General features: G+C 43.2%; 1 protein-coding gene across 2 annotated transcripts in view; it reads right to left on the reverse strand.

The window, feature by feature from the left end:
* PTGES3 (prostaglandin E synthase 3) overlaps positions 1 to 11393 on the reverse strand; it is a 30791-nt gene extending 19398 nt beyond the window's left edge. The window contains exon 1 of one of the 2 annotated variants that reach the window (XM_089680489.1): positions 11237 to 11393. In XM_089680489.1, coding sequence (XP_089536615.1) covers positions 11237 to 11238 — 2 coding nt within the window. In that variant the 5' untranslated portion in view covers positions 11239 to 11393. Of the gene's footprint in view, positions 1 to 11045; positions 11163 to 11236 lie in introns of those variants that run through there. The other variant, XM_089680486.1, reaches the window with a different exon arrangement.
* Between the last annotated feature and the right edge of the window lie 14750 nt (positions 11394 to 26143).

Genomic DNA, 26143 nt, shown 5'->3' on the forward strand with positions numbered 1-26143 from the left:
TGGTTTGTGTGAAAGTTATAGCGTCTACAAACTCTGGTGCATATATATTGGAACTTACACATTTCTTGAGGTGCTAAAATGTCAGGGCAGTACAACCCCCCACCCCCCCTCCAAATGACCCCTTTTTGGAAAGTAGACACCCCAAGGATTTTGCAGAGACCCATGTTGAGTGCATGGAATATAATTTTTTGCCACAAATTTTTGTCATATTACTTTTTTTTTTTTTTTTAACACATGGTTGTCACTTTAATGATATATTGCTTATGCATTCCATGGGTATATGTGGAATAACATCCCAAAACACATTCTTCTACTTCTTCAGAGTATGGGGATACCACATGAGAGACTTTTTGGCAGCTTAGCTACATACAAGCCCCCAAAATCCAATGACCACCTCCTCCACTTTTTGGAAAGTAGACACCCCAAGGAATTTGATAAGAGGCATGGTGAGTATTTTAGTTATTTTTGTCAGAGGGTTTTGAAAAAGAAAAAATATTTTTTTTTGTCTTCATTTTCCAAAAACGTGGCAACAAATGAGATCTGCAAAACACTCACCATGCCTCTTAGCAAATACCTTGCTTGGAGTGTATTTTCCAAAAAGGGGCCATTTGGAGGTGTTGCTTCAACTATCCTGGCATTTCAAAACCAACATTAGAAGCTTATGCCACACATCGCACACTCTTGAAGACCAAGCCTTTTCTGACACTTTTTGTTCACATGAAAAAACTTTCTTGCTAGAAAATTACTTTGAACCCCCAAACATTATATATATTTTTTAAAGCAGAGGCCCTAGAGAAAAAACGGTGGGCGTTGAAACTTTACGTCACACAGTATTTGCGTAGTAATTTTTCAAACGCAAATCTTTTGGGAAAAATACACTTTTTAGAATTTTAATGCACAAAAACACAATATATTGCCTAACTGTTTGGTATCTATTTGCGCAGCGTAACAATCTTATATTTTTTCAAACATGACATGCTTTAAAACTGCACATGCCCGTGCAATGGCCACAAAGTACATACATTTTTATTATCAATAGGCGATGCTTTAAAAGCCTTTACAGGTCACCAATTTATATTTACACAGGAGGTCTTGTGCTAGAATTACTGTCCTCGATCTGACGTTCGCGACGATACGTCACATGCATGATGCAACAGCTGTTTACATACTGACACAGGGTCAACGTTTAAGCACACTGTCCCTTTCATTTTTTTAATCACTTTTAATGCTATCACAGGGAATGCAAATATCCCCTATAACTTCAATGGGCATGGTCATTCTTTTTTGAGAAAACTGGGGTCTATCAGACTCTAGATATCTCCTTTGTGCTTACATTATTTAATCTCACTAAGATCGTGTGATCAGACGCTTTCGTAATTTACAAATGGCACGGTTTATACCCTGCGATACTGAAGTGATGAAATGCTCGTAACTTCCGGTCTTTTAGACTATAGAGATGATTGGAGCCATTCTGGTCTCTGATCAGCTCTATGATCAGCCAGCAGAACTGCCAACTGCATTCTCAGATTTCCCTGTAGGACAGGAGAGCGGATGCTCCTTTCTGCTGCTCGTAAAAACAATTCAGCAGCTAATTGGCCACTAGGATTGCTTTAACATTAAATCTGACCGCCAACAGAATAAAAAAAAAAAAAAAAACGGTATCGGAATGATGCCTGTAGCTGCAGGCATCATCTCGGTATAAGTCCAGCGATGTACCAGTACATTGCTGGTCCATGTTGGGCATATATCTAACAGCAGAAAACAAGGGCATACAATGAATTGGGTCTGTGGATCAACATGACCACAATTCATTCTTTTCCATAATGCCCATGTTGAGGGTTGGGCTCAAAAAGCGTTATAAATTCAGAAACCATGATAGGTTTCCATGCGCATTGTCTGGCAAGAGCTGAATTTGGGTGGGCAGCCATGTATTGTTGTGCATATAAAATTGCCTTGGCCCACAATCAACTGATACAAATGTTCCGTGAAAAACAGCGGAGGGGCTAAATGCTAGTTCTGGCCACGAACATGGTCGATCCTTGTAACTCTGCGTTTTTGGGGACAAAGGAGTCACTAGTATAGTTCTGTTCATGATCAATATATTGATTCGTACAAACACTATACTAGTAATGAGGGTGATCAGCGACTTATAGCGTGAGTGCGATAGTGTGCGGACAATCTAACGCTGGCTGACCCCAGCTGGGTGGGGCGCTAACTAACCCTGACGTTATCGGATGTCGCTAGTGGCAGGAATGCAGCGATCACTGAAAACTTCTATACACACGGACACTGTACTAATGGCACTGGGTGGGTGACGGGGTGATCAAAGGGATAAATGTGCTAATCTAACGTGTGTAAAATGTAGTGGTGCTTTTACTACCTGCCGTGTTTGCTCTTCTCTCCCTGGACTGATAGGTTGGGGGGCACGCAGGTGCGTTCACACCTCAAAATAGGAAGCGACACAAGATTGCGCTGCTTTGCCAAGAGCTGCTGCTCGCCCGCAAAATGCGGGTAAGCGGTTGGCAAGTCAGTAAAAAAAAAAAAAAAAATCTAAAAAAAAAAGGCTTAATATGGTTTTATGGGGTTTTTTTAAAGCATATTTATCAGAATAGTACAATGTTACCACAGTAATATTGTACTACTGTGGAGGGGGGGGGGGGGCGATCAGGGATTTTTTTTTTTTTTACACTTTGCTTTTCAGGAGAAATAAAGATTTGTCCTGCAATGCAAAGCTCACTGTAAGACCCAAAGTCATTCATGAACTGTCATGAATGAGTTAAGTTTTGACAGCTCAGGATAGTGATCTGTGATTGGCTGGTCACATGGTACAGGGTGCTGTGACTGGCCCCATGTGACAGCTGAGGGCCACATGATACATGGGATTCATAACAGTTTTGCTTACATAGTGATCATGTGATCACAGTCACCGAGTCCCGCTCACCGGGATCTTGATTCCACTGTGTCTGCAGGAAACAGGAATCACGAGGGGGGAGCGTTGCGCACCCTCCTGTGTTAGTACAGCCAGAGTGACGTACGGTTACGTCGCTTTGCCTGTAGCTGCCGCTCTTCTGCAGTACACTGCAGGCAGTCGGGAAGTGGTTAAGGTATAATGTTTGTGCAAGCGGGGACTCAATTTATGTATTTATATGTGCTTCGATGTACCTTTAATCTCTTTACACTTTTTTTCCCCCCTACTTAACTTTATTAACATTACATAGAGGACAGATAGACATGTAAGCAATAGCAAATGCATAGAGATGGGAAGGCCTGGCTTTTTTCCAAAGCGTTTTTTTTTTCCCCCTGAAGGGTAGAATATGTTCTTTTACAATGATACATTTATCTAAGACATGATATTCAAACTATATAACATGAAGACCTATCAAAAAAGTTCCACTCGACCTATCAAAATATAAAAGTCAGCAGTTACAAAAACTGTAGCTGCTGACTTTTAAAAAACAGACACTTACCTGTCCCTCGGTCCCGTGGTGTGTCCCCCGCAGCTCATTTCACCAGCCGTCCTGTATTCCAGGAGGCCGGCATTTTCAGTGTGGGCCACCCGGCTGTGATAGCTTGCGGCTTCACAGCCGGGTACCCACTGCGCATACGCGAGTTGCGCTGCACTTCGTGAATGGTCATGTAGTCTTCTGGGACCTGTCATGTGTCCCAAAAGACTACAGGGAGGGAGGACACCCTCCAATCGCCTAGGCGATCGGACCTGAAGTGGGAGCGGGTACCTGTCACATTCGGGTACCTGCTCCCCAAAAGGTGCCAATCCATAATGGGGAAGCAGTCCTTAAAGTGGAGCTTCCCCTTCTGGGTGGAGCTCCGCTTTAATGATTTGAGACTTTATGTAAAGTCTTAAATTATTGCAAGTTCTCTGCTGAATACAAGCAAATACTGGAATACAATTCATGTAACACTGTACAGTACTTAATGGAGTTCTCAAACAAGTGATGTGCATTCCTGCCACTAGGGGCATTGCAGGGGAAATGCTCCAGTGCAGTTTGCTTATGGGCTCCATCTTATACCTCCTACAGTTGGGCGATTATTGGGATACAATAGATGACTGTTCTCTCAGGCCTTAATTGACAGGTAAATTTGACAAATTAGTTTAGCTTTATAACCTTTAAATGATTCATATTAATGTTCTCCACTATTACAGCATAATATTTCTACATAATGTTCACCTATAGACTGGTCAGTCATTTTTTTTTTCCTCTTCTCAGTAAATTGGTGAGACCAATATCTAGAGTTTGGAAAGATTTCCTCAGCGCAATTTCTGCTGAGAGTAAAGCTGCAATTTGCAAACATTGCGAGAAGAAATTCTTTTCCAAATACTACAAGGATGACAGAACACATCCTTGCATGCCAGAGGAGCCCTAAAGACATTCAAAAATACTTTATGGTATTAAATGATGAGGACCGTAATGAAAGTGCAAGTAGCTTTTCACTCTAGAGTTCTCATGCCAGAAACATGTTCTGCCGCTTTGGGATCATCACAAATTTTAAAAAGCAAGTTTATTTTATTTACTGAACTTTTATTTCAACCAATATACTTTATATACACTGCATTTCATGTTCCCAATGTAACAAAATGACTTTCAATTTGCAAATCTACCACACAGAGTGGTTTATTTATATTTTGCAAAATTTTCTATTTTTTCCCCAAGAAAAAGCTTTTTTTTTCCCCTCACAGCTTCAAAGTTTCTGGAAATTTTACATCTGTAATGGAGCATAGCCATAACTGAAAATGACGCAATACTTGTTGCTTTCAGGTTCTTACTAGCTAGAAGACATCAGCTGACATTCACTTCCATTATCTGCAACACATGTTCATTTCCTTAGAGTTTTGGGGTGTCATTAAAAATGAACTCCACTGCAACACGCCAACAAGCATTACTGTGCACATCGTCTGTCGGCACCTTCCCACCAGACATCTTTTGATTAGAAATCTAAAGAGAAGGGCAGAAAATTGACTTGACAGCAGCAGGCCCTGGTGGTAGCATGCACTACCCACAGCAGGAGTTCCTCTATCAGTGTTTCGTAGCAAAAAGGGAATAATCTGTTTTGTTCAGTTGAATGAGGAAAAAAAAAAAACCAAAATCAGTGTGTATACCAACCGTAAGACCTGGTGGGCAGCACTGAGGCAATAGACACAATTTATTAAAGCAAGGCCAAGGGTGCATTTCTCTAGACAGCATAAAAAAACAACAAAAAAAACGTGTATTTCAGTACCTAAGAGGCACAGGTGTTTCGTACAAACCACTGTCTATCAAAACCATTAATAGGCTAAAATACGTTTGGTTGCAGGGGCATCTGAGCAGTACTCATGTACAGGGATATATGTCCAAGATACAAAATATTTATTTGGGGAACGTGTACGCAGGTAATTGCTCAATTATTTATATATTTCAGTCTATCAGTACTTTTGCCATACTGCAGGCACCACACTTGCAGGGTCCACAATAAGGTTTCATTCACAACTGAGCAGAGTACTTTCCAGGCATTTCTTTTTAGCTTTTTTCATACACAAGATTTCTAGAAGAATATATCAAGCTTTACACAAGTATTCAAAGTGTTACTAAACCCACAACAGTAAAATCAGTCTGTATATGCAGTAAAGCATGCTTGTTATACTCACTGTGGAACCTAAGGGGTTAATCCTCTGCATTGTGTAAAAAGGATGTTTAATCCTGTTTTCTCTCCCCCTCCTTGTTCAGATGTCCACTTGATAAGATGGACTGAATCTGTAGCCACATGCACATGCTCAGTTTAGTGTGTATTGCTAAAGGCTTTTTTTTTCCTTGGGAAAGTGCATGTGATCAGTACAGGGTCAATCAGCACTGTCCAAACAGAGGGTCAGGGATTTTGCATCCTCCTAGAGCAGAAAGATGACGCCTACAAGCTTTAACTAGTGCTCTGCTGAAGTCACAAGACTGCTCTAACTACTGAGAAAATGTATTTACCCGTTTACATTTACTAAAATAATTGCATTTCCATGTCCTGTGGGAGACCAGATATAGTGAATGCAGGGTCTGGGGTTTAGTAACACTTTAGCTTTAAATGTTTAGTTTAGCCAATTGAAAACACTAGGGAGAAGAGATCTGTTCTTACAAGCTAAAATAAATTCCTGAAAAAGCACAAGAAAATGAACAATTTGCACACTTTCAGGCATTCACACTAATATGTGGGGCCAAAAATAACCAATTCTGTCTCAAGGGTAGCTCATGTAGCGTAACAGCCATCATGTGAACAGCCACTATTGGAAAGACAGATTTTGGGTGTTGAGCATTTTGGAGCTTCAAGCTACAAAACGCTCAGGTGTGAAGGTGAGCCTAGGTATATTCTTGATGTGCTGCTGGTTCTGGCACAGTGCAGGTGTGGAAGTGACATCATCCCACACAGGCTGATCAAGATGGACAGGCTGGCACCCAGAAGAAGCTACTAGAGTAGGACCTCACAGGCGTCAGAACATTGAAGTAGAATAAATATTTTGGAGTGTAATTCTGCTTTAAATCAGGGTGGATTTGATTTAAATCAAACTGATTTAAATCACTAGTCAGTAAGGCTTGATTTAAATCATAGATTTCTACATAAAGACTAATTCTTGCTGGTATAACTTTAATATGCAAGTAGATGAAGATTTTTAGAATAACTTTTCATATTAGTTTTTTTTATCCCCAGTTTAATAGGTTAATCATTCATATTTGGACAACTTTTCTGTTGTACTTAGGAAGGAGAAAAATAATCATTACCTTAATAACAATTTAAATAGATTTATTCAACTGAAACAATAACATTCCAGCATATGTTATTTCCTTAAACATCCATGTTTGTTAACTAATTTGGCTAAACAAAATATATATATTTTAAGAAACTTAAGACTGTCAGCCCCTTCCTCCTCACACTTAGTTTCACTTTCTTCTTGTGCAGATCTATTCCACTCCAAACAATCAGAAAAATATTGTTTCTATTCTATTCACTGAACTTCTTGAAACTTAGCACTGAAGGGGTTGATTCTGTATTCATAGGTTTGTAGAAGTTAGGATTAAGGTCTTTTTCTTAACTCTGTTCATGTTATAACATTTTTGCTGTGAAGAAGAGGCATGTGATCTCCGCTGAGTCAAATTCAGTTTTGAGAACTGCAAAAGTAAACCAAGCATCTGTGATAATATCTTGTAGGCAGAGAAACTGCCCAATAATCTTACAAAAACCTCTGGAAGAGCATGACATTGTGAATGGATTAATGGAATTTATTTACCAAAAAAATTAAACATATACAGCCTTATTCTACATAATTAAAAAACTAATCTTTATTTCATAATGGAATAACCTTTGGATGGTAATATATTTTCCTCAAAAAGCATTTTATTTAAAAAAAATCCGATTTAAATAAAAAACAATCCGATTTAATTTTAAAAAAAAATAATTGATTTTTATCCACCCTGCTTTAAATACAGCTAAGAGATCCAATGCGCTCAACCCATTCTCCAATACAGTCAAAGAGATGTACTGGTGCTAAGACAACCGCCCGTCGGCAAGATTCAAATAATTAAGCCCCATCCATGGCTTCATGGTGTGCCAACATGTTTTTTTTTAGAATGTCTTTCCAAACAGCATAGGGCAGAGCCCATTCACTAGGATGGGTTGCTCATGAAGCATTTTGTCACTATTAGTGCATTTACTCAGTCGGTAAGGTAAGACACCAGTCCAATCTGTGTGTGTTTGTCACTACCCTTTCCTATATCCCTATATATTGTGATCGCTAAGATGTCATTTAATTTTTTTTCTGAAGTTGATCAACATTTCCCACCACCACCTGTGGAAGAGGTTCTACACCCTTACCGCTAACTATAAAGAACCCCTTATGCCAATGGCGGTCCACTGGAAAATTATTCAGGGTTTCAATTGTGTAAACTGACACCTCAAGAGGGCCACAAAGTAGCAGCACATTTTCACACCTCAATGTCCCAAAAAGTTGACCTTGCTGCATTTTTCACAGTATATCACAATGCACACCAAAGAGATTGGAGTACAATTATCCCAAACACTAGTATCAGTAGACATAATAAACCCCAATATTCGTATCAATGGAAGCAATAACCATCCCCCAACATTGGTGTCAGTGGATGCAGTAATAACTCCCTCGCATTATATCAGCAGACATGGTAGTAATAACCCAACACTGTTATCAGTGGGCACAGTAATAACATCCAACACTGGTGTCATTGAACGCAATAACAGCCCCCAAGCACTGTGCCAGTGGAAGCATTAATAGCTCCCAACACTGTTAAAGTTGACTGAGGCAATAACAGCCACCAGTACTGGTGTCACTGGACACACCAATGCCAACGGATGCAATAATAGCTGCCAGCACGAGTATCAGTACTATTAACTTTGGTGGTCTCTGGCAGTGAAAGTTAACCCTCCCCTTGGTCATTGGTGGGCATGGCAATGAAAGCTAACCCACCATATCCCCTCCCATTGTTGATCACTTACCCATTCCACACTTCAGTGGCTCTCACTCCCCATGTACTTTACTTGTACGTGTAGGTGGAGATAACGCCACCATCAGTATTCTTTCAGTGTTGGTCCTGAAAAACAGTTCTGGCGCTCAATACCCCACTCTACTTTGTAGAGAGTGCCCAGCAGCCCATGAATTGGGCATCAGGATCTTATGCGGCTTAAGGTTAAACGGATTATCACCCAACTTCACTGACTGACTGCGCATCTAAGCAACCTCAGACTGAAGATTTTTCTTCCCATGCTAAATCACTATGTAGATATTTGTATATTGCGATCATATCTCCTATTAACCACTTGACTTCTGCAGCACTCCACTTTGTCCACCACGGGAGCAACGCACCCCTAACACAGACCAGGCTATTTCAAGCTATTGGCAACTATGCTTAACCTCTTCCCCGCCACCCCTATAGCGGATGTACTGCTACAGGGTGGCACAGTTGCGCAAAATCACACACACACATATATACACACACGTGACTTGCATTTCCGAGCAAGGGGCACATGCGCCGCCCTAGGTGGCTACAGATGTCAATCACCGGGTCCCAGCCGGAGATTCCCCGCCGGCACCTGGCGATCGCTGAGTAACACCGACAGGGGAGAGGCCTGTGTGTAATCAACACAGGTCTCTCTCCTGCAAGCAATAACATGCTGCTCTGCATTTCTCTTAACCATTTGATCACCCCAGTACAGTGTGAGTGCTTTTTTATTAGCATTGATCACTGCATTAGTGTCATTGGGAAGTCAGTCCCCCCCCGCCCATGCAGAATGCCCGCCGCAGTCCCGCTATAAGTCGCTGATTGCCGCCATTACTAGTATTAAAAAAATTAAAATTCCAGTATATATACTGCCATTTGTAGACGCTAGAACTTTCACGTAAACCAATTTACATGTATTGGCATTTTTTTTTTTTTTAGCAAAGACATACATTTAAAAAACTTAATTTAAATTTTTTTTTTTACTGGATATGTTTTATTGCAAAAAAAAAAAAAAAAAAAAAAAAACAACCTCAATTTTTTTTTTGTTTATAGTGCAGAAAAAAAAAAACAAAAAACCACAGGTGATCAAATATCACCAAAAGAAAGCTATTTTGGGATAAAAAGGACATAAATTTAATATATTTACAGCATTGCATGAACGTGCAATTGTCAAAGTAACAGAGTATCGCAAAAAATGGCCTGGTCAGGAAGGGGGAGTAAATCAAGTGGAGGACAAATGGTTAAACTTGGCCCTCCCCTTTCCAAATCTGATTCTAACTACCCTGTAAAAGAAAGCTGATTATACTTACCTATAGTCAGGGTGCTCCAGAGTGGTCACATGATCAGCTCTCAGCAGCAGCTTCAGGGGAGAAGACGACAGCCGACAATGGATTTCCCATTGTAAGCCTATGGGTGACATCACCGCCTAGACATTTCAGTAATTCAGAGTGCTCTCTCCTCTCCCCTGAAGTCACCGGTAGGAGCCGATCATGTGATCGGAGCACCCTCAAAAAGGTAAGCAGCTACGTTTCACAAACTAGTTAGAAAAGGAGCTAGAAAGGGGGTGAGAACAGGTTTAAGCATACTTCTTAGGAAAAGGTTGGAATTCCACTTTAACCGCTTCCCAACCGCCCTATAGCAGAAATACTGCTGCAGAGGGGCACGGCTGTGCAAAATCATGTATATATACCGCCGAAAGAAAGCTTAATTTGTGGGGAAATTAATGCAGTGTTGCATTACCGCGCGTTAAAGTAACACAAAAAGTTGCCTGATCAGGAAGGGGGGTAAATCCTCAGGAGGGCAAGTAATTAAGCTTCTCTTCTCCAGAGAAAGCAATGTAGTCGATTTCCATAACCAAGGTCCTCCAGCCCCCTTATTAGCTGTGCTGCCCTTCTCTGGCCTCTCTCCCGTCCCAGCACATCCTTCCTTTGGGCCAGTGCCTAGAAATGGACGGCTTACTCGAGATGTGGTTTGGGGGCACGACAAGTGCAGTTGCTTTTTTTTTTTTTTTTTTTTTGCAGACTCCGGAACGGGCAGCTGTGAACGGACCCTGAAATTTTGGCATCAGAATTGATTAGAATTCAACCGTACATGGAGAATTCATATATCCATTAGCTCCTTGCCATGTGCAGACTTTTAATACCGACAAAACAGGTGAGTAGAACATTTAGCAGAAAGACGGAAACGATCGAGCAGCAGATTTGGATAAATACAGGACCTCAGGCACAGCAGCCAGTATGAGGACTAGCACCGATACCCCGAGCTCCAGGCGGATGGTGGTCACTCCAGCAGCACACCGTACCGGCGTCACCTGGCACTCGCCGGGCCGGCAGCAGCGCTCTCTGGGGGAAGGAACAGGTGCCACCATCAGCGCGGCCTACTCCGCCATGAACACGGCCAGCAGGCGAGAATGCTGGCTGTAATGAATGGCCGTGTAAGCGGATTAGCCGCTCCGGGCTGGCAGAAGCTTCTGGAGACAAAGATGGTCTGGGGAGAGGGAGCGGCTTTCCCCCTCAGCCGTTAGACTCCTCTCCAACCGCTTACCGGACACAGCCGCGCGTGTCCAGAGACGGAAAGTCCGCCAGGTCCGTGTAGAGCGGCTCACACAGCGGGCCCCGGGTCATCCTCAGTGCTGTGCCCCCGCCCCTTCTCCACCCGGCATGGCGCAGGCCTCACATCCAACCCTTCGAGGCCACCTACGTGTAACGGGAAGCCCGGCGGTGCCGCTTACTCACATGTTGGTACAGTTCCCCCGGCTTTCCGTGCACGCTCCACGCTGCTCTTCTCGTCGTGTCCGCCGCACGTTTCTCTACTCCTCCCCGTGCTCTCCCGGGCCCGAGTGACGTCACCGAAGGAAGGGTGGAGACTGGCCTCCGGCTCATTCTGAGGTGGGAGAGCGCGCAGAGTCTCGCGGCATCATAAAAGAAAAGTGAGAGGTAGTGAGACGAGGCCCCGCCCTATCTCTTCAACCGCCGCTGTGGAAGCTGAGCGCGCCGTACAGAGTTGTGGGGGGAAGGGCGTGCCTCAGTAACGTTCCAGCACTTTTTGGTTGCTACTAGGGTGGATGTGTTCGGGAAATGGCCGCTGACTTGTTTACTGGCGATAGTGCTTTTATAATTCTCCCTCCTTTATTTTTTTTTAATTTGTGGGTTTCCTGAACGTAAGGCGAATCAAAAGACTTTAAGCGAAGACTCGTGTGTGTTGTAGGGCCTGCTCAGTTCTTCGTCAGCTCTCTGTGAAAGGGCTGGTAATGGAGGAGTATGGGGCTGGTAATGGAGGAGTATTGGGCTCCATGCACACTAGCAGTTTTTTAAGTTCAAAGAATACTGATAATGGCCTTTTTTCTAGCATTTTACTAGTGCCAGTTCACGTATGTGCAGGTTAGGTGTGGCTTTTATCTCATTCAGTCAGCATGACGTGAAATAGCATTGTTTGGTGCCTGTTGCCAAAAGTATTAGGACACCCCTCATTGGTTTCAGGTGTTCCAATCACCTCCATGGTCACAGGTGTATAAAATCAAGCACCTAGGCATACAGACGACTTCTACAAACATTTGTGAAAGAATGGGTCGCTCTCAGGATCTCAGTGAATTCAAGCATGGTACTGTGATAGGTTACCATCTGTGCAATAAGTCCATCCGTGAAATTTCCTTGCTACAAAATATTCCACAGTCAACTGTTAGTGGGATTATAACAAAGTGGAAGCAACTGGGAACAACAGCTCAGACACGAAAAATGATAGAGCAGAGTCAGCACTCTGCACAGTCAATAGATGTAGACCTCCAAACTTTGTGTGGCCTTCAGATTAGCACAACAACAGTCCATGAGAGCTTCATGGGATGGGTTTCCATGGTCACTGGACCCTCGAACAATGGAGACGTGTTCTCTGGAGTGACAAATCTTGCTTCTCTGGTAATCCGATGGACATGTCTGGATTTGGTGGTTGCCAAGAGAACAGTACTTGCCTGATTGCATTGTGCCAGGTGCAAACTTTGGTGGAGAAGGGGTTATGGTGTGGGGTACATTTTCAGGGGTTGGGTTTGGCCCCCTAGGACCAGGGAAGGGAACTCTTAAGGCCTAAGCATACCAAGATATTTTGGACAATTTCATACTCCCAACTTTGTGGGAACAGTTTGGGGGTGGTCCCTTCCTGTTCCAACATGACTGCGCACAAGTGCACAAAGCAAGGTCCATAAAGATATGGATGAGCAAGTTTGGGGTGGAGGAACTTGACTGGCCTGCAGAGAGTCCTGACCTCAACCCGATAGAACACCTTTAGAATGAATTAGAGTGGAGACTGCAAGCCAGGCCTTCTTGTCTGACATCAGTGCCTGACCTCACAAATGCGTTTCTGGAAGAATTGCTAAACATTCCCATATACACACCTAAACCTTGTGGACAGCCCTATTATACAGGATTTATATAGCGCCAACAGTTTGTGCAGCGCTTTACATCATGAAGGTAGACATTACAGTTACTATACAATTTGGTACAAGAAGAAACAGAGGGCCCTGCTTGTTAGAGCTAATGTGTGCAAAAGATAAAATCCTGAGCTAATCCTGTCCTGAACCTGCTAAACAAATACTATATCAATTAGCTGTGAAACCTGAGCTTCAATCCGCACCACACATGTGAATCAGCTCTTAGTGTTTTTTACAGTACATGTAGGGGGGGGAAAACTAGAAAGTTTTTAGGAGCATTCAGCTTTTTTTCTTTCTCCTGGAAAAATGCTCCCAAAAACTCTACAAAAACAATTTTTTTTCTGCTCATAAATGCTGAGTCTTGGAAAATGCTACTAGCCTAAACTAGTGTGCATGGACACAAAGGATAACACTTCGCTCATAGGAGCAGAAAAATCTTGTTAGCCTTTAGGAGCTTAAAAAAAATGAAAATTGACAGATACCATAATTTTCCTTTCCTGATGAGCTCCATGTCAGCACAGCTTGGTAAGGGCCCCACCACGGAAAAATGCTAGTTTGTATGGAGCCTAAAGCTGGCCATACATGTGTCGAATTTCCAAAGATTTTTCTTTCAAAAATCTTTTCTAAGAATTTTTGTTTGAATTTCACAGCAACGGATGATTTTTAAGCGACCATCGAATTTGAGTGATCAGGCATGTTGGAAATTTTTTGATAATTTAACTAATTTCTAATTGATGGTAGAATCGTGCGAGAAATGTAATTGAAAAAAATGAGCGTGACCTGGAAAGAAATGAAAATTATTGTCCATGAAAATTCTTTCTCAAAAATGTCTTCCAAGACAGCCCCTTGAAACATAGAGTTCGTCCCTCTGGGACAGGAAGCGCATAAGCCTAGAACCTTAAAAGGTGGACCTCCAGGCCTCCCTCTTCAGTATTGGTGTTTCCTCCGGAAGGATAGGTTACACATTCTAGGAGCCCTAGACTCAAGGGTGGTGGTGGCTTCTGTTTAGGTAAGTACCTCTTCATTGCCCGGCGCAATCCCTCCATTTCAGTAGAGGAGTGGGACTGCAGTGGCCGAGTCAGCATACTGACCACTAGGTGGGTGGCCGTGACTTCTGGGATGCAGAGCGGCTGCACTCCAAGCAGGTTAAACCGGAAGTTCCAGTCGCGTTGATGTCATTGGTGGGCACTGGGAGACTCGTGGTTCCGGTCTCCACGGCGGCGTAGGCAACAGTGCTCCAGCAGCTGGTGCAGTGTGAAGAGACCCAGCAGAAGCTGTGGCTACCACACCAAAAGAAACATAATGGAGTCGCAGGGCCCACCAGCAGGCGGACCCTGGTTCCTCAGGCATCGGTTCCACTCAGGTAGGCTTGGAGACTTGTGGCTCCCTCTTGATGATTCCTGGGGGGTGATCTTTTCTCTTGAGTCTCAGGTGACGGTGGGGCACACTTCCGTTTTCTTCCCCAGCACAGTGGTGTTTGGAATGAGGAGCACAGGCTGATTATCTTCTGTGGTTTTTCTGCTTATTGTAGGTTAAAACCCAGGACAAGACACAGAATCGGGCCCCCAAAAGGAAGTGTGCAGCAAAATTGGGTTCAGCTTGGGAAAAGCCCTTATGCAGCAATTGTGTGGATAGTCTAAGGATGAGTCATATACAGCTTGCCATAAGGTTCTCATCTCCATTAAGGATCACGTCTACTACATTTCAATAATTTAGATCCCTGCTGGATAGAATGCAGATGCTGCTGAGGTCCTGGACCCAGTCTGCGGGTACTGTGGTATCTGAGGCATTGAGAAGGGAGGAGGACCCGGAAGAGGATCTTGGGTCTCTTGCTTCCTCACAGTCAGGGTCCGGCTCAGAGGAGGACGATGAAGAAGGTTGCTCCTCCAGGGGTTCCAGGTATAAATTGGCCCTTGATGTAGATGACCTACTTAAGGCTATCTATGAAACCTTAGAGATTGAGGAGGATGTATGTCTGTCTAAGCATGACATCATGTATCAGGGTCTACATGCTAAAAGACTAGGGTCTTTCCAGTCCTTAGTACCCTGGTTGATACCAGCTGGAGTGGGAAAACCCTGAAAGGAGGCCCTTTTTCTGGTAATCTTAAAAGGAGATTTTCTTTTGAGGAAGATGGATCCCAGACATGAAACAAAGTTCCAAACTTGGATGCCCCTTATCTAAAGTCTCTAAAAATTTGGACCTAGCATTTGTAGATATGGGGTCTCTAAAGGATCCTATGGATAAGAGAGAAGAAATCTTTCTCTGGAGGGCCTGGGATTCTACCTCTATCAGCTTTAAGCCGGCTTTATCAGCCACCTGTGTCGCCAGGAATCTGGGATGCTGGCTTACCAAGTTACAGACACATCTCAGCAGGGACTTCCAGGCAGCAAATACTAAAGTCCTTTCCTTTGCTGTTTAGAGCAGTAGGTTTCCTCGCAGATGCCTCGGCCGAATCAATTAGGCTAGCTGCGAGAACATCTGCCCTGGTGAATCCAGCTAGAAGGGCATTATGGTTAAAGACCTTGGCAGGGGACTCCGTGTCCAAGCTATGCATTTGTGCCTTACCTTTTACAGGCAACCTTTTCGTTCCAGGAGGCCTTGGAGCGTACAGCCAATAAGAGGGCGTTTCCAGAAAGTAAAAAGAGATCTTACTCCAGTAGAGTTTTTCGTCAGAAAACGCAGGTCCAGCAAAGTAAGGATGTTCAGCCCAAGAAACATTGGACAGGACATAAGAACAAGGGTAAGGGGTGTATCTTATTCAATCCTCCTCAGGGCCCCGCCAAGTCTCAATGACTCGAGCGTCCCAGTGGGAGGAAGACTGGGGACCTTTCTCCCTCAGTGGGCTTCAATCTCGTTGAACCCGTATATTCGTGACTTGATAGAAAAAGGGTACAGGTTGGAGTTCGACTCCAGTTCCCCTGCCAGGCATCTGGTAACCAACCTTCCCAGGAAACAGGAGAAGACACAGGCTCTGTGTGGTCTACTTGGAGACCTGGTGGATCAATGGGTCTTTACTCGGGTTCCCCGGAATGAGCAGGGGATGGGATTTTATTCCCATGTTTTCGTAGTGAAAAAGACCTGAGGCAAATTCCGCCTTATCTTAAACCTGCTTCTTCTCACTCGGTCTTTAAGATGCAAACACTTCAGGATGGAATCGATCTCTGCAAAAAAATCCTTTACCCAGATTATTTCATGGCTACGCTGGATCTGAGGGGTGTGTATCTTCACATCCCCATTCAACGTGCATGTCAGAAATACCTAAGACTAGCGGTAAGCATTGGTACAGAGATCCACCACTGGCAGTGTTGGGCTCTACCTTTTTGGTCTGGCCTCAGCACCAATAATTTTTATGAAAGTGCTTGCGGAGGCCTTGGCTCCCCTAATGAGGTCTATTACGATCATTCCCTATCTGGACAATCTCCTCTTCGTGGCCAGATCTCACCAACAGTTGACAGGATCTGTGGATTGCACAGGACTTCCTTCAGAGTCGGGTGGCTCGTAAACGGAGACAAGTCATGTTGGCTCCCTCCCAGAGAGTTACCTATCTGGGGTACAAGATTTGCTCGGTAGAAAGAAAGATCTCTCTTCCACGGGAAAAAATTCTCAGGATAGATCAGGTGCTGGCAGAGCTGCAGAACAATTTGTCCATTACAATAAGGGATATCATGAGGCAGTAGGTCTCATGACATCATGCTTCCCAGCTGTCCCCTGGTTGAGATTCCACCAGCGTCCACTGCAGTCTTTTCTTCTGAGGGTTTGGAACTGGGACAGGTCTGCTCTAGATCTTGCAGTCCGGCTCCCATCCAAGATCAAGAGATCTCTTTGGTGGTAGCGAACGCAGTACAATCTAACCAAGGGTCTTGAATGGACTACACCTTACCTGGTTATCATTACTACCTATGCCAGCAGTTTTGGATGGGGAGCCCATCTAGGTGACGGAGTGGCCCAGGGGTCCTTGGGGGAAGCTCTGAGATTCTCGAATCGGAGAGATTCTAGCAGTCCAGCAAGCTCTGGATGCCTTTCAAGCGGATCTAATAAACCATCACCTGCAGATCCGTTCAGACAATATGGCTACAGTGGCATACATCAACAAACAGGGGTACAAGAAGCCCTCCTCTCCAAGCAATTGCAAACAGCATACTGTCTTGGGCCGAACAAAACTTGTGTTCGCTATCTGCCATCCATCCGAAAGGAGCGCAGAATTCCCTAGCAGACTTCCTAAGTCTACATCCAGTCAAGCATGACGAATGGTCTCTCAACCAGGAAGTGTTTGCGACCATCACTTTGAGATGGGGCATGCTGAAGGCCGATCTCTTTGCTTCCCAGGAAAACAGGAATATCAGCCAGTTCTCCCTAAATCTGTGGGATTAGGCCTTGGGTGTAGATGCCTTCGCAGACGTGTGGGAATTCAATCTCTGTTATGCGTTTTCTCCAGTGAGGCTGATCCCAGCAGTCCTGTAGAAATTTTTGTTGGAAAGGACAAACCTCATTCTGGTGGCCCAGTTTTTGCTGAGGAGACCATGGTTCTCTCTGCTGTGGAACCTGGCCTCTGTTCCCCTGTTCCCTCTTCCAGAGAGGGAGGATCTAGTCTCTCAGGGTCCGGTGCTGCACCCTCAGGTGAAGACTTTGAGGTTGGCAGCATGGCTACTGAAGAACAACTCCTGAGTATTAAGGGCTTTGGTGAACTACTGCAAACCAATAACCAGAGCTATTTATACTAAGGCCTGGAAAAGATTCATCTCCTGCTTGTTTGATAAGGGACAGAGCCCTCCAGATATCCCGACGGTGTTAGATTTATTCCAGGATGAGGCAGGAAGGGCCTTTTGGTTAGCACTTTAAAAGTGCAGGCCTCTGCCCTTAGTGTTTAACTTCAGGTCCCCTCCAGCAGGATCCCTTTTATAGCAGATTTTTTCAGGGCCCTTTCCAAGTCCAGGCCGGCGGTGGTTAGGACCTGTTCAGTTTGGGATCTGTCTTTGGTGCTAAAAGCTTTGGTCCTTTGTCCCTTTTGAACCTCTGGAACAGTCTTCAATAACGTTTTTAACTCTAAAAACTGTATTTTTGGTAACAATCACATTGGCCCGTAGGGTGAGTGAATTGCAAGCGCTTTCAATTAGGGAACCCTTTTTGTCAGTTTTCGATGATAGAATTGTGCTCAAAACGGATCCTGGGTTTCTTCCCAAAGTTTCCTCCTCCTTTTCATAGGTTTCAAGATATAATTTTGCTGAACTTCTGCTCCTGCAAGCAAGGAGGAGGAAAGATTTAAGTTTGTTAGGTCAAAAGGCTCCTTCTAAGATCTATCTTAGTAGATCCAGTGAGTTCATAAATTTCTCTTTTTGCAGGAGCGCGGAAGGGTTCCAGTGCTTCCAAGTTCACCATTGCTAGATGGATTAGGATGGCTATCGCAGAATCGTATAATGTATTAGAAATCCCGCCCCCGTTTGTTATAGCACACTCAACCAGATCCTTGTCAGCATCCTGGGCAGAGAGAGCTGATGCCTCACCAGAACAAATCTGTAAGGCGGCCACTTGGTCCAGCTTTTCTACCTTCATGAGGCACTATCACCTGGATCTGCTTTCTAGTGAGGATCAGGAGTTTGGGTGCAAAGTCCTCCAGGCAGTAGCCCCACCCTAGTGGGTAGGTTCTTGAATATCGTCTCAAGGGGCTGTCCTGGAAGACGTTTTTGAGAAAACCAGAGTTAGACCTACCGGTAACTCCTTTTCTGTAAGTCTTCCAGGACAGCCAGGATTTCCCACCCTGAGTATTATACGGTAATGTATGTTTATGCATAAATGGTTATGTCTTTTAGTGCCTTCCTGTGGTTCTTGGGTAAAACTGAAAAGAAAGTCCTGGAGGTCCGCCTTTTAAAGTTTTGGGCTTACGTGTTTCCTGTCCCAGAGGGAGGAGCTCTACATCTCAAGGGGCTGTCCTAGAAGACTTATAGAAAAGGAGTTACCAGTAAGTCTAACTCTGGTTTTTCTGTAGCAACATGAGGTTTAATTAAAGGCTTGGTTGGTCGAATTTTGAAATCAATGGTGGCACCATTGGATTACAAAATGTACAAAATTTACAATTTTCTAAAGAAAATTAGTTCAGAATTCGACCCATGTATGGCCTGCATAAGGCTTGATGAGACATCTGCAAGGCCTCATAAAAATGCGTCTGTTTAGGCCCTGAGAATGCTTGGCAGGAGGAAAACCAGTTTAGGTGTGTTGAATGTTGATGGATTCCATTGGCCAGATATTCTGGCTGTTGGAACGCATTAATGCTGAAAAGGCTAGATGTGTTTAGGTGCTTTCAGTGTTTTTTTCTGCTCTTTATCTCTTCCGAATGCTCCTTTTGGTGTTTTTCTTCTTTCCTTTTCAGCCTGTAAATGCCTGTGTGCATGGACACATAGGCCCTGATTTACTAAAGTGCATAAATGGTGTCTAGGCACATTTCTGTAGGCGAAAGTCTACTTTTCATTGGAGGCCGTCTACCTTTAGACGGCAAAGACATTTACTAAAGAAAGCATCTAACAAATAGACATGAAAGCGAATTTACTACCAGACACAATAAAGGAATTCATCTAAAAAGGCAGACATCCTAGAAAGCACGTCTAAAGGAACGAAAAATCACTAGAAATATGTTCATATTGAAGTTTGCTTTCCCAGATAGCTGGACTTCACTTTAAAGAATATATTCATTTTCAAAAAAATGTTTTTCAGTAGGTAAAGAATAGTTTTTTTTTAGGAAATTCATGACAGTCAAGAACTAGATGCCTTTCCAACGTCTATGCATGGATAGAAATGCGCATGCACAGAACACAATTTAGCTGTCCACCGCAGGCGCTTTTTTTTTTTTTTTTGACGCTGTTTAATAGTAAATCTCTGTGTGGAGTCCTCTGGAAGAAGAATCGTGCCTGTCAACTGTGTTTGACAAACAGCACTATTTTTAACTAGGCATATCTCTATGTATTCTAATTTGATTTCCTTAGTTCTATTGATTCTATTTTTGTTTCTTATCCTTTATAATGATTTTCTGTAATGGTCTTACATATTTTGAAGATCTAGATAATGTATATTATTGACAGCTGGATCTAAAAATAAAGGTCCGCAATTAAGAAATGGAAAAAAAAAACGGTGTGGGGACTCCCATTTATACCAAGCCCTTCGGGTCTGGTATGGATTTAGAGGGGAAGCCCCATGCCAATTTTAAAAAGAAAAAAATAAATGGCATTGGGTCCCCCCCAAAATCCATACCAGACCCTTAAATGAGCATGCAGCCCAGCAGGTCAGGGGAGGGGACGAGCAAGCGCCCCCCCCCCCCCCCCGAACCATACCAGGCCACATGCCCTCAACATGGGGCAGTTCCCCTCCCCAAAGCACCTTTTCCCCATGTTGATGGGGACAAGGGCCTCTTCCCCACAACCACAGTCCAGGGTTGTGGGGAAGGGTTATTTGAATCTATAAGCCCCCTTTAGCAAGGGGGCCCCCAGATCCTGGCCCCACCCCCTAGTTGGATGAGTATGGAGTACATGGTACCCCTACACATTCACAAAAAGTGTGTGAAAAAAGACAGGTGTCAGTCTTTGACAAGTCCTTTTTTAAAAGAAGAAAACTAAAAATGTTCCCTGAAGTAGATCCAACATCAATCATGATGCCTGCTGTCACCACCGCTGCTGCCCTGAAAAAAAGAATAAAAAAAAAAGGCTCTGCTCCCGACGATGGCTCCCGGCCGTCTGCCTGCTCTGGTGGTTAGACCGTTCTTAGATATGTAAGGGGCGGGGCCACCGGGGGACATCATGCATGTGACCCCACCCCATGGGACATCAATGGTGTCACATGGGGCGGGGTCACTCAGGTGGTGGCCCCGCCCCTTACATATTTAGGAACTGTCAAAGCACCGGAGCAGACGGTCGGGAGCGGAGCCTTTTTTCAGTGCGGAAGTGGCGATGAGGGCGGGCATCGTGATTGACGTTGGATCTACTTCGGGGGATATTCTTTTAGCTTTTTCTTTTAATAGAGGACTTGTCAAAGACTGACTCCTGTCTTTTTTCACACTACACTTTTATTTTTTGTGAATGTGTAGCGTTACCATGTACCCCATACTCATTCACATGGGGGAAGGGGTGGGATCTGGGGACATGCTAAAGGGGGCTTCCAGATTCCGATCACACCCCCACAGTCCAGGGTTGTGGGGAAGAGGCCCTTGTCCCCATCAACATGGGGACAAAGGGCTTTGGGGAGTGGAGCCCCTCCTGCCATCAGCACCCCGCCCATGTTGAGGGCATGTGGCCTGGTATGGTTCAGGAGGGGGGCACTCGCTCGTTCCTCTCCCCCCTTCCTGACCTGCCAGGCTGCATGCTCGGATAAGGGTCTGGTATGGATTTTGGGGGGGACCCCATGCCATTTTTTAAAAATAATTTTGGCATGGGGGATCCCCTCAAAATTTGAACCAGACCCTTTTTTTTTTTTATTTAAATGGCCGGCAATTCTTTCCTTTACATTCAGCTGTCAGTGGGGAACTCCACTAAATTGGCCTTAATATGTGTATGTATGAATGTGAGTTAGGGACCTTAGATTGTATGCCCCTTGAGGGTTAGGGACTGATGTGAATGTACAATATATATGTGTAAAGCACTGCGTAAATTGACAGCACTATATAAGTACCTGAAATAAACAGCTGAAACATGAACGAAGCATTGGTTTTCACTATTAAAACTCCACATGACTTGATAAAATAACTAAATCGGTATTTTAGTAGCACTTTTTAGGGAATGCAAACTTTCTTTTAACCACTTGCCGCCCTGCCACTGTAGAAATACGGCGCCACGGGCAGGCAAAACCACGTTTTAAAATGTGTGTTTTGTAAACAGATAGGGGGTGCACGCGAGGCGCGCCGCCGCCCTATCTGTCCCTCCGATCACCGTCGCGGATGTCAGTCGCCGGGTTACAGCCGGTCCTTACCGGCTGTTTCCCGGCGATCGGCGGCAAACAGTGACAGACAGCACAGCGGCAGTAGCTGTGCTGTCTGTCACTTCCCTGACAGCTCGAGGACGAGCTGATCGAGAAAGAAGAGTTTCTCTCTCTCGATCAGCGGTGTCCCGTGCAGCACACACCCCCGCCCCTAGTAAAACACTCCCCTCACACAGATAACCCTTCCCTGCAAAATAAAGTTAACCCCTTCCTCCCCAGTGCCATTAGTACAGTGTCAGTGTTTTTTTTTTTTTGCACTGATCACTGTATTAGTGTTTTTGGGGATGTCAGTGACCCCAAGTCAGTACCCCCCAATGTCAGAATGTCCGCCGCAGTCCCGCCATAAGTCGCTGGTCGCTGCCATAAGTCACTGATCGCCGCCATAATTTGCTGATCGCCGCCATTATTAGTATAAAAAAAAACCTAAAAATCCCAGTATCTTTCCCGCCATTTGTAAACGCTATAACTTTCACGTAAACCAATTAATTTACACGTATTGTTTTTTTTTTTAGCAAAGACATGTCACAGAATGCATTTTGGCAGAAATTTATGACTAAATTTGATTTTTGCATTTTTTTTTTACTGAACATGTTTTATAGCAAAAAGTCCAAAATATTGTTTTTTTTCCCTCAAAATTGTCAGCCTTTTTTTTTATAGCGCAAAAAATAAAAACCGCACAGCCAATCAAATACTACCAAAAGAAAGTTCAATTTGTGGGGAAAAAAAGGATGTAAATTTTATTTATGTACCGTATTGCATGACCGCGCAATTGTCCGTTAAACTAGCGCAGCGCTGTATAGCAGACAAATGGCATAAATTGCAGTATTTATACCATAGTTTGTAGACGCTATAACTTCCACACAAAGCAATCAATATACACTCATTGGGATTTTTTTTACCAAAAACATGTAGCAGAATACATTTTGACCTAAATTTATAACCAACTTTGAGTTTACTATATATTTTTTATAGCTGAAAGTAAAAAATATTGTTTTTCTTCAAAATTGTTGGTCTTTTTTTTGTTTATAGCATGAAAAATAAGCGCACAGATGAACAAATACCACCGAAAGAAAGTTCTATTTGTGTGAAAAAAAGGACGTAAATTTCGTTTGGGTGCAGCATTGCATGACCGCGCAATTATCAGTTGAATTAGTGCAGCGCCGAGTAGCAAAAAGAGGCCTGGTCATTAAGGGGGGTAAATCCTCAGGAGCTCAAGTGGTTAAAAAAATGCTGTGCGGGATCCTACCGCATATTTGGATGTGGTAAGATAGCACGTAGTGAATTGTGACCATTGTGTGATTTAGCCCAAAGGGCACCCCCCCCCCCCTCCTCACTCACACACTCTCTTACTCTCTCTTTTTCTTTGGAATCTCAGCTCTTGGCTTGATAAACCCTTCCCAAAAGGGGCAGAGTGCAAACCAGCAATATCAGATAAATCATTAATTCAGGCCCTTATCTTTTTATCCTTTATAACGATTTTCTGTGACTGTTTTACATGACATTTATTCATATTTCTGTATATTTCGCTCTAAATGTTGTGAATTTGATATATCATATTTCGAAGATCTAGATAATATAGATTATTGTGCCTTTTAAATATATGTCCTCGTATACCTCCCTGATTGGAACTGTTGAAATTTGGGGACAAAGCTAAACGTTCACAACGATAATGTCATAACTTGTAATTCCCATTATTAATCATTTTGTAAGCAGCATTTCGGGGTTTCTAATACATTAATTTTCTTTGCAACACATTTAATGAATGCTAGTACATTTTTAGAAACATATATTCTCGCCAGTATATATACTTCTGTTTGTACGGTCCTTTTACATTAATCATGCACAGGGACTTATGTCTAGCATGTGTATCTTTTTACAATGAGCATGCTCAGCGACTTAGCCATTTGAGACATGCTTCTTGTTACACTGAGCATGCTCAGGGACTTTGCCATTTCTGAGTTTGTGCCTTGTATAACTTAGTATGCTCATGGACTTTGAATTTTGAGAGATATTACTAAAATTGTGGTCCAACAGCACTTTGTAAGCAACATCTAAAAATAATCTTCAGCCAACCTCCACACGCAGCACACACCAAACCAGCGCTCCTGGAAAACTAAAACTTAAAATGAAAAGGAATACAAATGTTATGCTGTGTTACTAAATGAGATGTATTGGGTATACAGTGGGGATCGAAAGTTTGGGCACCCCAGCTAAAAATTTGTATTAATGTGCATAAAGAAACCAGGGAAAGATGGAAAAATCTCCAAAAGGCATCAAATTACAGATTAGACATTCTTATAATATGTCAACAAAAGTTAGATTTTATTTCCATCATTTACACTTTCAAAATAATAGAAAACAAAAAAATGGCGTCTGCAAAAGTTTGGGCACCCTGCAGAGTTAATATCTTGTACTGCCCCCTTTGGCAAGTATCACAGCTTGTAAATGCTTTTTGTAGTCAGCCAAGAGTCTTTCAATTCTTGTTTGAAGTATCTTTGCCCATTCTTCCTTACAAAAGTCTTCCAGTTCTTTGAGATTTCTGGGCTGTCTGTCACGCACTGCTCTTTTAAGGTCTATCCATAGATTTTCAATTATGTTGAGGTCAGGAGATTGTGAAGGCCATGGCAAAACCTTCAGTTTACGCCTCTTAATGTAATCCCCCGTGGATTTTGAGGTGTGTTTAGGATCATTATCCATTTGTAGAAGCCAGCCTCTCTTTAACTTCAGCTTTTTCACAGATGGCATCAAGTTACCATCCAAAATTTGCTAAAATTTTATTGAATCCATTTTTCCTTCTACTTGTGAGATGTTCCCTGTGCCACTGGCTGCAACACAACCCCAAAGCATGATTGATCTAACCCCATGCTTAACAGTTGGACAGAGGTTCTTTTCATTAAATTCTGTGCCCCTTCTTCTCCAAACGTACCTTTGCTCATTCCGGCCAAAAAGTTCAATTTTAACCTCATCGGTCCACAGAACTTGTTTCCAAAATGCATCAGGCTTGTCTATATGTTAATTTGCAAAGTTCAAACGATGATTTTTGTGGTGAGGACGTAGAAGAGGTTTTCTTCTGATGACTCTTCCATGAAGACCATATTTGTACAAGTATCTCTTTATAGTGGAATAGTGTACCACAACTCCAGTGTCTGCCAGATCTTTCTGGAGGGATCGTGCAGTCAAACGTGGGTTTTGAATTGTTTTTCTCACAATCCTGCGAGCTGTTCTGTCTGATATTTTTCTTGGTCTTCCAGATCTTGCTTTAACTTCCACTGTTCCTGATGACTGCCATTTCTTAATTATATTCCGAACAGAGGATATTGACATCTGAAAATGCTTTGCTATCTTCTTATAGCCTTCTCCAGCTTTGTGAGCATCAACTATTTTCAGTTTCAGTTTTCTAGACAACTGCTTAGAAGAACCCATGGTGCTGATTGTTGGGGCAAGGTCAGATGAGCCTGGGCATTTAAAACCTTTGAGATTGACATCATCTGGTCTTCCCAGACGATGATTGAGAACAATCCATGACACTGGCAGGTCTCAGCTTGGCAAAGGGGGCAGTGCATGCTATAAATTCTGCAGGGTGCCCAAACTTTTGCAGATGCCATTTTTTTGTTTTCTGTTATTTTGAAAGTGTAAATGATGGAAATAAAATCTAACTTTTGTTGACATATTATAAGAATGTCTAATCTGTAATTTGATGCCTTTTGGAGATTTTTCCATATTTCCTTGGCTTCTTTATGCACATTAATACAAATTTTTAGCTGGGGTGCCCAAACTTTCGATCCCCACTGTATGTATCGCAATCCCAAATGTTCACAATATTATCCCCCAAAATGTGTTCACCCCTGTCAATGTTTGTGTCACTCTCTATTTTTTATTTACAGATTTTTTCACTCTGATTTTGGTACACATAGTACATTTTAGAGGATAATAGGACAATATTAGTATTGCAATCCTTTCTATTGGGATACATAGAACCAACATACATCTAAATTGGCAACATAGCACAACATTTGTGTCACATTTGAGATATCTGTCTTGTTACACTGACCTTGCCCAGGGACTTAGGGTTGATTCACACCACAGAAATGCAGTCTGGATGTGTGTGACAGCACAGTGGTTAAGTGGTTAGCACTGCTGTCTCAGAGCGCTAGGGTCATCGGTTTGAATCACAACCACGGCAATGAAGTTGCATGTTCTCCCTGGGTGGCTGCCCTCACAGAAACATGTTGGCAGCATTTTTGGCTTCTGTCTAAATCAGCGGTT

The sequence above is a fragment of the Staurois parvus genome, unplaced genomic scaffold (genome assembly GCF_062004578.1).
Source record: "Staurois parvus isolate SC_StPar_1 unplaced genomic scaffold, SC_StPar_1.0 ptg000017l, whole genome shotgun sequence".
NCBI lineage: Eukaryota > Metazoa > Chordata > Amphibia > Anura > Ranidae > Staurois > Staurois parvus.